This window comes from Rhinoraja longicauda, chromosome 5, assembly GCF_053455715.1.
Source record: "Rhinoraja longicauda isolate Sanriku21f chromosome 5, sRhiLon1.1, whole genome shotgun sequence".
Taxonomy (NCBI): domain Eukaryota; kingdom Metazoa; phylum Chordata; class Chondrichthyes; order Rajiformes; family Arhynchobatidae; genus Rhinoraja; species Rhinoraja longicauda.
The window spans coordinates 40,548,513-40,565,887 of record NC_135957.1 but is presented as its reverse complement, the minus strand read 5'-3'; the positions used below and the strand labels follow the sequence as shown (position 1 = coordinate 40,565,887).

General features: G+C 41.4%; 1 protein-coding gene across 1 annotated transcript; it reads right to left on the bottom strand.

The window, feature by feature from the left end:
• Nucleotides 1–304: 304 nt before the first annotated feature.
• On the bottom strand, nt 305–17,113 carry laptm4a (lysosomal protein transmembrane 4 alpha). Its single transcript, XM_078400118.1, has 7 exons — nt 16,903–17,113; nt 9,785–9,905; nt 7,251–7,327; nt 7,030–7,152; nt 6,037–6,132; nt 4,678–4,776; nt 305–1,300 (listed from the first exon to the last, which is right to left on the bottom strand). The coding sequence occupies exons 1-7, from the start codon at nt 16,999–17,001 to the stop codon at nt 1,226–1,228; spliced, it is 690 nt and encodes a 229-aa protein (XP_078256244.1). The 5' UTR covers nt 17,002–17,113; the 3' UTR covers nt 305–1,225.
• Between the last annotated feature and the right edge of the window lie 262 nt (nt 17,114–17,375).

The window sequence follows — 17,375 nt, the reverse complement described above, 5'->3', positions numbered from 1 at the left end:
CCATTTTACTTTAATCAGAACACACTAGCTCAGATTTGTACAAGGTTAAAAAGGACAAGACAATGAAAAGTTCTAGTAGATCAAAAGGAGAGGCTCAACTAGAACACACCAGAGGATAGATTTCATGTACATGAGCATGGAGTTTAAAAAAACAAAATGAAATTAATAAATCAGAATGGTTTATCACCTTCATAAACTGCTTGTGGGTACCTTATTCCAGACCCAAATGCTTTCTATCAGGCTAGGTCAAGAAAGAATTCATGCATTTTCATTAGTTTAATATAACAAATTATGTTTTATTCCATAATCAACCTATTCATTAGGTACATGGAGATACATCAGTTCTTTAATTCAACTAGTCAGCTTAAAATGAAACTTAGCTGTAACATAAATTGAAGTATTATTGTTAATCAAAACAAAGCCATATGACCATTAAAATGAAACTGTTTACACTTTATCAGCTATACAATGCAGAAAACAGCAACAATGTCTTTATTATTATTTCTTCACACTTAAAAGGATTCAAATTAAACTGAAAAGTATCTTAAAACAAATAGAAAAAAAAAGCACAGACAAGTGCAAATATATTTGACTCATACATTCAATCAGTACATTTCCTTACTGCAAATGGACAATTCACTATTCTGAATTGACAGTGTCAAGCATTGAAGTCTATAAGCAGAAAGTTGGAAGGATCAGTGGAAATATTCTGTGTAGTACATGATTTCTGCCTCAAGAGGTTGCATTAGCCCTCAATAATGAATCACTAACCTCTAGTGGTAGAAACCAAGTATTGCAATGTCAAACTGCACAGCCTTCCAGCAAAGCTTTCATTGCTCATCTATTCAAATGGTCAAGTTTCAAATTAGTGACTAGCTTGGTCCTCTCGACTTAAAACAATCAACTTGACACTCAATGTTATAAAGATAAATTTTAAATGGTTCTCAAGTAATTTTGAATGAAGGATAATTCAGATGAAAATCTTGGACAGAAGTAGAAGGATCAAAAACGATCACCCAGCTAATTTAACAAGAAATAGTTTAAAAATAGTTTCAATATTCAAGGTTTAGTTTTAATCACGGTTGCATACAAAATATAAATCTCCTAGACACGAGGATTTACTCAAACACAGTATTGCTCTTACAAAGTTTCAAAGCTTAAATGCAAGATAAACAGGTTCAAATTTAAGAGAAATCGCTCATTTTGCTTTTGATTTACATTGTGTTCAAGCAGGCATGTATGGAGGCGGAGGTTCCTTCTCTGGCATCTTCACAGCCATTTCGTAGGTTGGGAGCACATACTAAAACAAACAATTGTGAAAATCAGCTGTACTATTTCAACAAAAATATCTTAATGTACATTTAAATTAGTAATTGAACCAAGAACTATATAGGATTTCAGTTAATATATATGATATTTCAAAGAGACCAAGCTATGATGTACCAAATAGAAGGAAACACTACATACTTGGGCATCAGTAAACATTGATTACATCAAGCATCCAAAATCTGTATATGAAATAATCTTGTCAGTGTCATGTCCCTGCCCAAGGTTGCAAACAAGGAATAAAGGCAATCTGAAGCATACAGGGAAAATTCAATGAAGATAGACAAAATGCTGGAGTAACTCAGCAAAACAGACAGCATCGCTTGATAGAAGGAATGGGTGATGTTTTGGGTCGAGACCCTTCTTCAGGCTAAGACTCATGGGAGATACAGAAATAACAAAGAGAAATATAAGAAGATAACTGCAGATGCTGGTACAAATCGAAGGTTTTTATTCACAAAATGCTGGAGTAACTCAGCAGGTCAGACAGCATCTCGGGAGAGAAGGAGTGGGTGACGTTTCGGGTCGAGACCCTTCTTCAGACTGATGTCAGGGGGTGGGACAAAGGAAGGATATAGGTGGAGACAGGAAGATAGAGGGAGATCTGGGAAGGAGGAGAGGACGGGAGGAACAGAGGAACTATCTAAAGTTGGAGAAGTCGATGTTCATACCACTGGGCTGCAAACTGCCCAGGTGAAATATGAGGTGAACTATGGCACTGGAGGAGGCCCATGACAGAAAGGTCAGACTGGGAATGAGAGGGGGAGTTGAAGTACTCGGCCACCGGGAGATCAGTTTGATTAATGCGGACTGAGCGCAGGTGTTCAGCGAAGCGATCGTCGAGCCTGCACTTGGTTTCGCCGATGTAAATAAGTTGACATCTAGAGCAGCGGATGCAATAGATGAGGTTGGAGGAGGTGCAGGTGAATCTTTGTCTCACCTGGAAAGACGTTTGGGTCCTAGGATGGAGTTGAGGGGGGAGGTAAAGGGACAGGTGTTGCATCTCGTGCGGTTGCAGGGGAAAGTGCCCGGGGTTGGGGTGGTTAGGGTAGGAAGGGACGAGTGAACCAGGGAGTTACGGAGGGAACGGTCTCTGCGGAACGCAGAGAGGGGAGGGGAAGATATGGCCAGTGGTGGGGTCCCTTTGTAGGTGACGGAAATGTTGGTGGATGATTCGTTGGATCCGCTGGCTGGTGGGGTGGAAGGTGAGAACGAGGGGGATTCTGTCCTTGTTGCGAGTGGGGGGAGGGGGAGCAAGAGCGGAGCTGCGGGATGTAGAAGAGACCCTAGTGAGAGCCTTATTTATAATGGAGGAGCGGAAGCCCCGTTTCCTGAAGAACGAGGACATCTCTGAAGCCCTAGTGTGAAACACCTCATCCCGGGCGCAGATGCGACGTAGACGGAGGAATTGGGAGTAGGGGATAGACTTTTTGCAGGGGACCGGGTGGGAAGAAGTGTAACAAAGAGCAAGGTGTGAAAACGTGACATCAAAAGGGATGTTGGTCAAGGAGAATGTAGAATAGATAATTGTTAGCTAAGACAAGGTGACAGTCAGACTGGCCGGAGAACTAGGAAGGGGAAGGATGGAGAGAACAGGAAAGGAAGGGTTACTTGAAGTTAGAGAAGTCAATATTCATACCACTGTGGTTCAAGCTGCCCATGCGAAATATGAGGTGCTGTTCCTCCAATTTGTGCTGGACCTCACTCTGACAATGGAGGCCCAGGACTCCACTCTTGCTCCTAGCTAACAATGATCTATGTATGAGGGGGATTATCTACTGCTGTTCTAGTATTTACGTGCAGCAGGGGTAAGCCAAGTAACAGGCTAGTGGGCATTACATCAGTGGAAAGGAATTCCTGGTGAAAATCCCAAGGGATATGTATATTTGAGAAGAATGGAACTGATCAGAGATACCCTGCACGGCTTTGTGTGAGGCAAATCCTGTACTACTAATCTGACCAAGTTTATTTTTGAGGAAGTAACCAAGATTGATGAAGACAGGCAGCTAGATGCTGCCTATGGACTTTAACAGATGTGATGGGTTACTAGAGAGTCAGCTGGCCCAGAGTTTAAATAGCCACTAGGGATCCAAGGCAAGTTGACACATTTCAGTCAAAAATTGGCTTAGTGATGGAGAAAGAAAATAGCTGTAGAAGGTTATCTTTCTATTTGGAAGTCTGTGACTGGTGGTGTCTCTGTCACCACCCTTGTTAATCACGATATATATTATCATTTTGGATGCAAATCTAGGTGATATGATTGGTAAATTTCTGTACATGCTACAATTCGAAAACACAGGAATATTTCAATCCCACAACATACTCACGTATTAATTGTGCTATGGTATTGAACATAGTCTGATATTCCCATAATAGCCAAATAAAGTATTTAAAAAGACAATGTGATTACTTTTAAAAAGCACCCAATAAATAAGGAGTTACAAAAAGTTACGATAAAAATGTCGCATCTACTTCGTCTCACTATTGTTTTATTATATTTTCAATACCGAAGCCAAAAATAAATCATGGGCCAAAAAATTTGCTTGAATGAGATTACATTGACAAACCTCATGACTAAGTGAAAATGCCACTTGAAAATTATGTATAGTTGTTGTACAATTGATGCAATTTCATGATTGAGCTTACATGATTAGTTTGACAGCTAACCAAGTTCAAATTCTGTTCCTTGAATTTAGTCACATTTAACTGGTGTTGAGTTAAATAATAGTCAATGCGCTGAAAAGAGGAAGTCTTCAGAATAAGTGATCAGCAAAATCAACAGCCGTCCAAAAGCAACATTCAATTTTTTAAGTGGACATGGAAACATTATGGCTCCGAGACCCTAAATGCATCTAGATTAGCACATTTGGCTGGTTCTAATTCAGAATATACCCCGCTTCATCAAAAAGAATGCTGAAGTTAAGAATCCTATTCAATATTCAAAATAATCTGCAGGAGATGTCAGCATTTTCAAGCCTTAATGACACTGCATGTACTGTTCATAATTTGCATTTACCTATTATATTGAATCCAATGTCAAAAAATAGACACATAAATTGTTACCGTAACAAGTATGTATTTTAAACATTTTACAAGGTCAATCATGGGCAGTGTAAACAAAATCTAGACAGGACTTCTGATCAGATGTGACTAAAGGGAGTACAAAGTCAGAAGTTTGGCACTGTTCCTAATGACATGGCTGAAGACAGGGTGTGATAGAAGAGGATTAAATGTACCCAATAAAAAGAGTTCTGTAGCGATGAAGACAGGACAGTTTGAAATTTAACACCATTTAGGATGTAAAAAAGTGATGAAAAAAGCAGATATAACCCATATCCTTCTTTTGCATACCTGTATTGGTGTTTCAAAAGCTGGATACACAGCTATCTCAGGTGTGTTTCTGTTGTTGATGTACTTGTAGCAGTTCCAAACACAGTTAATGAAGTAAGCCTGCAAAACATAATAGAAAATTTATGCATTTACCCATAACGGGTTCTGTTTGATGTAGCAAAACATTGGTAGATTTCTAGCTCAAAATTAAACAATTCCAAATAAGAGTAGAAACAAGGAACTGCAGGTGCCGGTTCACAAAAAAAGGACAAAGTACTGCAGTAACTTAGTAGGTCAGGGAGCATCTCCGGAGAACATGGATGTGGCCTGAAGAAGAGCCCTAACCCAAAAATGTGACCTATCCATGTCTTCCGAAATGTTGTCTGACTTGCTGAGTTACTCCACCATCTTATGTGTGCTCCCCCCCCTCCCACCCCCAACAAATATATGTACTCAAATACATTGTTCTTAGTGCCAGGAATCAGATAGACAGGGATTTGTTAATAGAACTTTAAAGATGTAACCCAAAAGACATTTGTATGAAAAAAGACTGATCTTTCATGTATTAGAGCAGGTGGAGGGAATAAATGTCAAATGATGCGTTTTATTAAAAAACAATATACTACATGATGCAGGAATGGCTCATTACCAGAGAATGTATCGTAGAGCACATTTCTAAAAGACCAAAGAAATAGTGAAAGAACAATTAATGAGTTACAGTAAAAATAGAATTCATTGGAAATACTCAGCAAGTCAGAGAGCTTCTGCAGAGATAAACAGAACTAATGTTTCAATCAATAACCTTTCAGTATACTTCCAACATTCGGCATTTGTATTTTCTAGTTTCTAGCCTTAGCATTCATTTTATTTTTCCATTAATGAGGAAGAAAACTGAAGACAGCCAGTGGGCAGATAAAGAAGAATTGATGAAGTGCATCAAAAACAGGTCCCCAAGGCCACAGTAGCACAGCAGCTTTAACAATGTTGCTGCACAGCTCCTGTCATCTGGGTTCATTTAATTTCATATTAAATACTAATTTACATTTTCAATACTACTATTTAGCACTGTAACCACTATTGTGGATTAAAAATACATTTTCATTGCATATCAATCAGAGCAAAAATAATCTCACAGCAATCACTAGTGTAGTGTTTCCATGTTCACACTGTGACTGAAGGAGCTTTTCCTCCGTCCCGATCTACTCACACTTCAGGGATGTTCTAGTTGGTAGATTTATTTGGAAATGGCAGATTATGCAGAAAATTGGATGGGGGGGGGGAGGGTTAATGCCTTTGATTAAAGCTTGAACTGTTCTGATTAATTACATTATTTTTTACCTTAGAAGAAACATTACTTTGACACTGCTTCTACCACCTTACCTTAATAGTTATAATAATGGTAAAAGAAAGCAGAACCATCAGCAGAAGGCAACTGGAGTCCAAAGCAAGTAGGTCATCCTTGTAAGGAAAATCAGGCTGCAAAAAGGTAAAGAAATTAGGTGCTGTGCATATCAAATGCATTTATAACACTTTTATTTAATACCGTAACCACTATTGTGGATTAAAAAGTCATAGTTCATCAGTCAGAGCAAAAAAAACTCAGCTGCATTATTAATGAGCAATATGAATAACTGTCCTACTACTGAAATCATATATTTGTAAGTTACTCCCAGATTACAACAGTCAGAAATGCAGCCATGAACCGCATTCGCACACAATAGAAGATGCCTGTAGCCCTACAGCAGCCAGCAAGTCCATGTCGCCGGTCTCCCAACTGTTCACATGTACAAGCTGTAAGCAAGTCAGGCGTTCAAAACCTGGGGAGGATCTGCATACAATATTTTGGTAGTTCAAGTTAAACATACTCCAACATCAACGTTTTACAAGTACTTCACTGGCAGTAAAATGCAATGAAGTATTTAACCGCAAACATATCTTAAGAAAAATCAATTTTTGAAAGGTCTGGGCACATACGAGATGATAGGTACAATACTTAAAAACTAAAGAGTGCTATGTCCACATCTAGACTCTACTCTGCCAATTATCATGTCACATAGGAGCTTTAGAAGCCAATGGTATAGAACAATGTCATTCGATGGAAGGAGACTTTTGGATAGCTTGGTATGCAATCAACTTAAATCAAAATTATCTACCATCTTAAATAAAGCAAACTTATGTTGTTTTCCCAAAGCAACATTAATGATTTGGGAATGAAATCCATACTTTATAAAGGCAGGCTATATTTCATCACAATGAACATTTAAAATACAGCACTACTGAAATCAAGGATGTGTTTCGAAATACTAGTATTGGTGTATGCTAAGTTAATATCTGCTAATTGTAAAATAATGCACATTTCATCAGCAAGCTTACCAATTGGTCAAGATAGTCCTTGATCCTGGGAACATAGGTGAGAGAGCTGATGGCCACAAGGCAAGAAAGGGCAAAATTGAACAACAAGTAGCAGAAGAAAGGAATCAGCCATCCTCCACGATGCTGGATGAAGAGGAAATAGTAAAGAGAAAGTCAGGTGAATTTGCAATTACAAAGATGACAATTTTATTGGACAAAATTCTTGGCATGAAAATACTTACAGTGACAGCACCATACACCAACATGGCACTGATAGTAAACATCAAGAGAGAGATGGTAAACCCAACACAAGCATTTTCTAAACAAAAAGAAAATTAAAATTCATGAAATCAGAATTTACTTTTAAAAAAATTATCAGGTCTATGGGAAATGGTTGGAAAAACTGCCATGTTTGTAATTTAAACTGTATACGTGCACCATGGCGGCATCATTCAATTATTATAACTATTTCCAAGAGAAGGGAACTCCAATATCATAAACAGGGCTGTTAGATGGTTTCAACAACAAAACAAATTCAAACTAGACTGCTAGTCTTGAACAATTAAAAAAACCCTATCTAGCTGGCTTAAATAACTGAGTATTTCTCATTAGAAAGACATCTTCAATTAATAATTCTCTTAAGCTTTGATTCCAAATTCACCAAGAATAACATGTGCTGGAAATTGATTTCCTAAATTTGGGAATCAGTTCTTTAAGAACCGGCTATGGTAAAGATTGGTATAATTCTGCATTTCAAACAAGTTAATTATTTGAAATGAAAGTGGAGAATAATCCCAAGTGTAAATATCGTTTTGTGGCTTGACATCAATCCTATTGTCTTGTTCAGACAATAGAAATAAATAGTTTCCAATGATCAAAGTAGCGGGTCGAAATTGTTTACCCTGCAACAATTGTACTATATTATCAATAATGAATTTCCAGAATCAATATTAATACTAGCTCTAGTCAGATTAACCACTATTTTTGTTTTGATTTTACCGTCAAAGTATGCATTAATAATGGATCAATTTCAGCACAGCCATTGTACATGTAAAAATGTTTCTCTGGCATATAGAAACTGACAGAGGATTTTTCCAGGGAATCATATTTAAATGGAAATACCCAAATTGCAGATAAAAATCAATGGCACATGAATTATATTGTGTATTGTCAATGGTGAGACCACATGGAATACTGTGTGCAGTTTAGGTCACCCAGCTATAGGAAGGATGTCATTACGTTGTAAAGGGTAGAAGAGAGAGTCACCTGGAAGTGAATAGGGAGAGATTGGATCAGCAGAAACAGTTTTTTAAAACTTAGCGAGTGCAAGGGGCTGAAGGGGCGACCTTCGAGGTTTACTAGATCATGCGGGGCATGTGAACAGTTTTTTCCTGCAGGGCGGATTCTAAAAATAGAAGGCAATGGCGCATGGCAAGTGTTTTAAGAGGAGACTTTTACATCGAGAAGATGATCCATATCAGGAATGAGCTGCCAGAGAAAGCTATAGAAGCAGAAACAATTATTGTTTAAAAAAAATATTTGCAGAAATATAGATGGGAAAGGTTTGGAGGGCTATGGACCAAATGTAGGTAAATGGTACTAACCCAGTATGTCAACTTGGTTGGCATGGACAGGGTGGGCTGAAGGGCCTGTAAGTTACCTACCTAATAGAAACAGCGCTATGACTATTACTAGGTAGGTTACATACCTACGCGAAAAAAACTTTTTTTTGTTGCATTTGCGTCATGTTTAAAAAATATATATAGTGGCTTTGACATACATGGTCATAGTGCTTTCACTACCCCACACCACAAATCTCCCATTTTTTATTTGACACAAGAACTGTACAGTCCTTTGTCTAGAGTATGCAGTAATGTTTAAAATAGTGAGAAAACAAATAGACAACTATTTATTTCATCCTGATGTCTGGCAAACAGGCAAAATAAAAACCTGGTTCGAACAGTTGAAGTTTAGGGACACTATTATTGATGCTGCTTTGTAACTTGTGGTTGAGAAGTTAAATTTTAGTTCAGGGATGAGAACACATGGTATAGGATGGCATGTCATTAAAATGTACTAGAGCAAGACCATTGAAGGTTGTAAATGCCATCCTTCAAATGAAATACGAAACTGAGTCTTGGGCTTCTCCTTATTTAAACAATCACAAAAGAAAAAAAATAGGAATGCCTCAGTATTATACCGTTTATAGAACTTTGTTGTGCATAAAGTGCCTGCATTCTCTAAATTGCAATAATGCTTGGAGTTTAAAACAGTTTATCTCAAAAAGTTTTTTAAAAAGGAAGTTAAACATCGCTTGTTTAGATGTTTCATCAACTTTGATATGGACTACTGGGTTCAGTTCAGACCACTACACACTGAACACTGATAAATGAGATCAGAATTATATTCTGACAATGGATTGCATTATCTACAGAGTTTAGGGCATTTTTGGGCAACTTAGTTGGTATTTAAAATGTCTAAATAGAGAAATTATTTTCTTGTGAAAATTCGAGAAAAGTCAGCCCATGCAGATGAATTTAGGCATCATCTTCTCCCTCCAAATGCAGCAAAAGATAGAAATTCTTCTACAAAAGTTAATGAACATCGAGTTTCATCTCTCTCAAAGCTGTGTCTACCAACGATAAGAATAAGTTTCTGGAACAAGTGTTTCATAAGTGGACAAACCAATATGTTTATCAAAATGAGGAAAATCATTGCATTTAAGTAATCGAATCATCTTCTAAGGATCAAAAGAAAGATCAGTTATTTCTCATACCCGTTATTCGATCTGAGGAATAATAGTTTCCAATAACTTCATACTGTATGTCCAGTGGGGGCACAGTTTCAGGGTGAGTTACCGCCACAGTCAGCAAAATGCCCATCAGCAAATTCACCACCTATTCAAAAATGTAAATACAATAATGTTAAAAAGTTTCAAATATTTACCAACATCCATTACAAAGCAAAAAGTTACCAATAAATCTAATTTGTGCAATATTTACATTAGACAGTAGCATTTGATGCAATATATAGAGCAACTGTTTAAACACAGAAGTGTCAATTTCAACAAGATGAAAGTCACCTGAAAGCTTTGCATAAAGAGATGGAAAGTCTTAATGTAATGATATAATGCATATTATATGACCCTCAGGCAGTGAGCATTCAATTTCATCCTTCAATAATTCTGCAAAGCAGCAATGTTACAATCAAAGTTATTCACAGGAATTTGGAATACAATTAGGAAGGCCAAGGATCAACAAACTTGTCTTCATCAACAGTGGTGGTGGTGGAAAGTGTTAATACTTCGAGTTCCCGGACGTGCATAACTCTTGAAGATCTGTCGGGACGCAGCACATTGATTAAATTATAAAGAAAGCCCATAAACACCTCTACTTCCGCAGAAGATTGAGGGGATTTGGTATGTCGATGAGTACTCGCTTAAACTTCAAGAAGCATACTGTAGAGTGTATGTTGACGGCCCGGTTCACCAACTTGAACGCCCAGAAACAAAGGCGATTACAAAATGCGGTGAATGACCTCTCCACCATCAAAGGGTTCAATAGAGGGCACTGCCTCAAAAAGGTGACCAGCATCATCAAGAGCCCACACTCTCATTTCACTTCTGCCACCAGGAAAGTAATAGGAGTCTGAAAACTAACATCCAGGTTCAGGTTCATTGGGAACAGCTTCTTCCCAACAACCATGAGGCTATTGAACACAATGAACTCCAACAAAACTCCGAACTACAAACTGCCTTGGGACTTTGGGCTTTTTTTTTGATTTGCACCATATATTTTAAAATTTATTGAACTTGTCATTATTTATTATGGTACCTACTGGGTACTACGTTTACTTGTGTGCTGCTGCAAGTAAGAATTTCTTTGTCCTGTTTCGGGACATATGACAATAAAACACTCGACTCATTACAAGGAGCAAGACTCTAAAAAACATACCCGGACCTTGACATGGAAGAGAAAACGTGTATTATGTCGCAAGAGGATTATCAGAGATATTGCTGACGCTTAAAAACACATGAAATAAATTCTATACAGCTAATAAAACCTCACCTATTAGATACCGACTGTATCTAGTTCATTAAATGGCATTAGAGAGCAGTATGCTTAATCCACACCTTGCTTACATTTCAAAAGCTCTTCTTGTGGATTCCTTCAAGAACACCAAGTTGTATGAAGCTCCAGCTTGAGCTACAAATATATTGCCACCTACACAACAGCCACAATATGCTGATGTGCAATTATGCATTGCATGACAGAGCAAAACGATCTGCTGCCAGCCAGCCAAGATGAAATTACTTTTATGACAACCAAGCATTGCTGCCAGAATGAGAATAGGTGGCTTGATGGTTAATCAATAGAAGTTTACAAAGTCATCAAGATGTACCATCAATATTCAAATAATAGATCTTTTCTGGCTGCTTTTTCGCAAATTATCAACAAGGAACGCAAAGAAATGTCAATCAAAAGTATTCAAAAACCCAGCACATTAATCAGTATCTGACTACTGTTTAAAACAAGTAACAATACAGTACATTGGACTTTATTGCAAGAGGATTTGTGAACATAAGTAGCGATGTCTTGCTTAAATTATATTGAACCATTGCAAGACTAATTCTGAAATACAGTGTAGAGGTCTAGAGCAAAAGATAGGATGGAAGTGCTCACAATGCAGAGTTCATGCAAGGTTCATTAAGTTGGTTTGTGAGATAGCAAATTTGTTATAGCAAAAGAGTTTAAGCAGGCTGGGCCTATAACTCTCTTGGGTGTAGAAGACAGTAGTATTCAGGTTGAAAAGTGTCCAAAACGGATATTTCTCCTGAAGATAGACACAAAATGCTGGAGCAACTCAACGGGACAGGCAGCATCTCTGGAGAGAAGGAATAGTGACGTTTCAGGTAGTGACCCTTCTTCAGACCTAAAACATCACCCTTTATAGAGATGCTGCCTGCCCCACTGAATTACTCCAGCATTTTATGTCTATCTTCTGTATAAACCAGCATCTGCAGTTCCTCTTGCACATTCTGGATATTTCTCCTGGAAGGATAATCCATAATCAGGGGTTAGTCTCAAAACAGACAAGAATAAATCTTCAACCATAAGGGAACTAATCATTTGAATTCTCTTCCCAACAGGGGGTGTGGTCACTTAATTGCTAAGTATATTTAAGGAATGGATTAGTGCAGGAAAGTGGCAGACAAAAAAACATCATCCATAATTTTACCATGAAGCAGTAAGAACAATGGACCAAATGACCTACATCTGCTCCTGTTTCTTTCATTCACATGATCCGTACACGATGCACACTTTCCAAATCACGACAAAAAGAAAAAGCAAATCCACGGAAAAGGATGAAAAAATGTGTCAATAGACAATAGGTGCAGGAGTAGGCCATTCAGCCCTTCGAGCCAGCACCGCCATTCAATGCGATCATGGCTGATCACTCTCAATCAGTACCGCGTTCCTGCCTTCTCCCCATACCCCCTCACTCCGCTATCCTTAAGAGCTCTATCCAGCTCTCTCTTGAAAGCATCCAACGAACTGGCCTCCACTGCCTTCTGAGGCAGAGAATTCCACACCTTCATCACTCTCTGACTGAAAAAGTTCTTCCTCATCTCCGTTCTAAATGGCCTACCCCTTATTCTTAAACTGTGGCCCCTTGTTCTGGACTCCCCCAACATTGGGAACATGTTTCCTGCCTCTAATGTGTCCAATCCCCTAATTATCTTATATGTTTCAATAAGATCCCCCCTCATCCTTCTAAATTCCAGTGTATACAAGCCTAATTGCTCCAGTCTTTCAACATACGACAGTCCCGCCATTCCGGGAATTAACCTAGTGAACCTACGCTGCACGCCCTCAATAGCAAGAATATCCTTCCTCAAATTTGGAGACCAAAACTGCACACAGTACTCCAGGTGCGGTCTCACCAGGACCCGGTACAACTGTAGAAGGACCTCTTTGCTCCTATACTCAACTCCTCCTGTTACGAAGGCCAACATTCCATTGGCTTTCTTCACTGCCTGCTGTACCTGCATGCTTCCTTTCAGTGACTGATGCACTAGGACACCCAGATCTCGTTGAACATCCCCTCTTCCTAACTTGACACCATTCAGATAATAATCTGCCTTTCTATTCTTACTTCCAAAGTGAATAACCTCACACTTATCTACATTAAACTGCATCTGCCATGTATCCGCCCACTCACACAACCTGTCCAAGTCACCCTGCAGCCTTATTGCATCTTCCTCACAATTCACACTACCCCCCAGCTTAGTATCATCTGCAAATTTGCTAATGGTACTTTTAATCCCTTCCTCTAAGTCATTAATGTATATCGTAAATAGCTGGGGTCCCAGCACCGAACCTTGCGGTACCCCACTGGTCACTGCCTGCCATTCCGAAAGGGACCCATTTATCCCCACTCTTTGCTTTCTGTCTGTCAACCAATTTTCTATCCATGTCAGTACCCTACCCCCAATACCATGTGCTCTAATTTTGCCCACTAATCTCCTATGTGGGACCTTGTCGAAGGCTTTCTGAAAGTCGAGGTACACCACATCCACCGACTCTCCCCTGTCAATTTTCCTAGTTACATCCTCAAAAAATTCCAGTAGATTTGTCAAGCATGATTTCCCCTTCGTAAATCCATGCTGACTCGGAATGATCCTGTTACTGCTATCCAAATGCTCAGTAATTTCGTCTTTTATAATTGACTCCAGCATCTTCCCCACCACTGATGTCAGACTAACTGGTCTATAATTACCCGTTTTTTCTCTCCCTCCTTTCTTAAAAAGTGGGATAACATTTGCTATCCTCCAATCCACAGGAACTGATCCTGAATCTTTTGAACATTGAAAAATGATCTCCAATGCTTCCACTATTTCTAGAGCCACCTCCTTAAGTACCCTGGGATGCAGACCATCAGGCCCTGGGGATTTATCAGCCTTCAGTCCCATCAGTCTACCCAAAACCATTTCCTGCCTAATGTGGACGTGACGTGGCGGCGCCTAACGGCAGCGGCTGACTAGCAGTCTGTCCGTCTTTTTTTTCCCTTTTTTTGTTGTGTGTCGGTGTTGGGATGGTTTTTATATATATTTTTTTGGTTGTGTATGTGTGGGAGGGGGTGGTGGTGTGGGTGGGTGGGTGTGGGGGGGGGGGGGAGAACTTTTCTCTTCCTCACGGCGCGGGGTGCGGCTCGGCTGCGGGGCCTAACATCGCCCGCTGCGGCTCGGCTGCTGGACTTTGCATCGCCCGGTGCGGCTTGGCCGCTGGACTTTGCATCCCAGTGCGGCTTGGCCGCTGGACTTAACAGTGCCCGGTGCAGCTCGGCTGCGGGGCTTAACATCGCCCGGTGCAGCTCGGCTGCGGGGCTTAACATCGCCCGGTGCAGCTCGGCTGCGGGACTTTTCACCGCTGGTGCAGCTCGGCTGCGGGGCTTAACATCGCCCGATGCGGCTCGACCACGGGACTTAACATCGCCCAGTGCAGCTCGGCTGCGGGGCTTAACATCGCCCGGTGCAGCTCGGCTGCGGGGCTTTTCATCGCTGGTGCGGCTCGGCTGCGGACTTGACATCGCCCGGTGCGGCTCGACCACGGGACTTAGCTGCGCAAGGCTTGGTCGCGGGCCTTTCATCGCCCGGTTCGGCCGCGAGACGTTTCAGCGCCCGGTGCGGGGACTGTGCGGGTCGGTCGGGGACGAGCTGTCTGTCCGTGGGCGTGGGGAAGAGAGTGGAAGTTTTGTTGCCTCCATCGCAGTGGGGGGGTGTTTGGAGTCACTGTGATGGACGTTTGTGTTGGGGTTGTGTGTCTTGTGTTCTTTTTTTTTCTATGACTGCTATGTAGTTTCGTTCGGTACTTCGGTACCGAACGACAAATAAAGCTCTGTTATATACCTGTTATAATAGGGGTGAAGTAGAAATGTGACACTATAGACAGAAAAACACAAACTTCTGGTGCACACATGAATGTTCACCAGAACATTAAAAAATGAACATTAAAAAAAGAATGTGGGGGTCTCATTGATTAAACTAACACTTTTAGTTGGGTTTAAAAATGAATTCAACTACTTTCATTTACTACAGTAGATACAGTAGTAGAGAACCCAAATGCTAGTTGTTCAAGTACAACTACCGAAATTCACAATTAGAACACCAATCATAAATAGGAGCAGCATCAGAGGTTTTGTCTCAAACATTCAACTCCTGGGGGAAGATAGGAAAAGTCTCTGGCATAATCAGAGTACAGATTCTCAGGTCATTAGGAGTGTCAGATTTTCACTTATCCAAGATGAATAGACATACTGAAAGCATTACAGGCATCAAGGGTTATGGGGAGAAGGCAGGAGAATGGGGTTGGGATGGAAAGATAGATCAGCGCTGATTGAATGGCACAGTTGACTCGATGTCCAAATGGCCTACTTCTGCTCCTATGACCATATTAATTTATTCTCCCAGCAAAGGAACAGAACACATTCCACTAAAACGACAGACTCATAGACAATAGGTGCAGGAGTAGGCTACTTAGCCCTTTGAGCCAGCACCACCATTCAATGTGATCATGGCAGATCATTCACAATCAGTACCCCGTTCCTGCCTTCTCCCCATACCCCCTGACTCCACTATCTTTAAGAGCTCTATCTAGGTCTCCCTTGAAAGCATTCAGAGAATTGATCTCCACTGCCTTCTATGGCAGAGAATTCCACAGATTTGCAACTCTGACTGAAAAAGTTTTTCCTCATCTCCGTTCTAAATGGCCTACCCCTTATTCTTAAACTGTGGCCCCTGGTTCTGGACTCCCCCAACATTGGGAACATGTTTCCTTCCTCTAACGTGTCCAATCCCTTAATAATCTTATGTTTCAATAAGATTTCAGTGTATACAAGCCTAGTCGCTCCAGTCTTTCAACATAAGATAGTCCCACCATTCCAGGAATTAACCTAGTGAATTCCCTCAAGCCCTCAATAACAAGAATATCCTTCCTCAAATTTGGAGACCAAAACTGCACAGTACTCCAGGTGCTGTCTCACTAGGGCCCTGTACAACTGCAGAAGGACCTCTCTGCTCCTATACACAACTCATCTTGTTATGAAGGCCAACATTCCATTGGCTTTCTTCACTGCCTGCTGTACCTGTATGCTTCCTTTCAGTGACTGATGCACTAGGACACCCAGATCTCGTTGTATGTCCCCTTTTCCTAACTTGACACCATTCAGATAATAATCTGCCTTCCTATTTTTACCACCAAAGTGGATAACCTCACATTTATCCACATTAAACTGCATCTGCCATGCATCCGCCCACTCACACAACCTGTCCAAGTCACCCTGCAACCTCATAGTATCTTCCTCACAGTTCACACTGCCACCCAGCTTTGTGTCATCTGTTCATTACGCTATCTCTCGAGAAAAGGGAATGGGCGATAGGCTGGGAGCAAAGGTTTGATCCGTGCCCAAATCCGCGGAGAAAGGATGGAGTGAGGAGGAGGAGCGACAGTATTGGACCGGTCCACGGAGGAAGCATCAAGAGTCACATGTTCCTGATAGAACAATTAAATTCTTACTCGGAGCAACAAAACACAATATGTAAACATAGTACACTGTAGACAACATAATAAACGAGACAAATAAGCCCAGTGTGTGTATGTATAGACACACGAACACATATTCACACAAAAAGAAACAATAATAGTGCAAGCCGACAAAACCAGTGCATCCTCCGAGACTAAGCACCCGGAACCCCGTAACCGGCCCGCCCGCCCGCCCGCCTGCACACACAGCCCGGATCCGCGGGCCGCGGCCCCACTCCAGCCCGGCCCAGCCGGCCGTTTGTCCACTCGGCCGTTGCTCAACCCTCCCACCGCCGCCGGCCCGCGCACTCACCATGTACCAGGCCCCGAGGACGATGGTGCCGGTGCGGACATGGCACAAGACGCAGCAGCGGGTGCTGTAGAAGCGCCCTCCGACCGTTTTCAGAGACATCTCCGCGTTCACTCGCTTCCCTCCCCGACCGACCGTCTCCGCCGCCTGACCCGCGGGGCACGTACACGTCACCCGACTGACAGCCCGCTCCTCCAATCCAAGCGCGGCCAAGGGCACCCGCGCCAGCCGGCCAATGGCGTGGCCGCGGGACCTGCCCTGTGACGTACCTGCGGGGGCGGGGCCCTCCGCTGACGCCACACACATTCATTTTCCCTTCGTCACGGCACGTCATGGGCTAGCAGCTGGCGGACGGGCCGAGGGGTTGGGTGTGTGTGGGCAGCGGTGTGGAAGTCACTTAGTAAAAGTGATGCCCATCAGAGATTCCCTCTAAGGTAGACACAAATTGCTGAAGGGTCTCGACCCGAAACGTCACC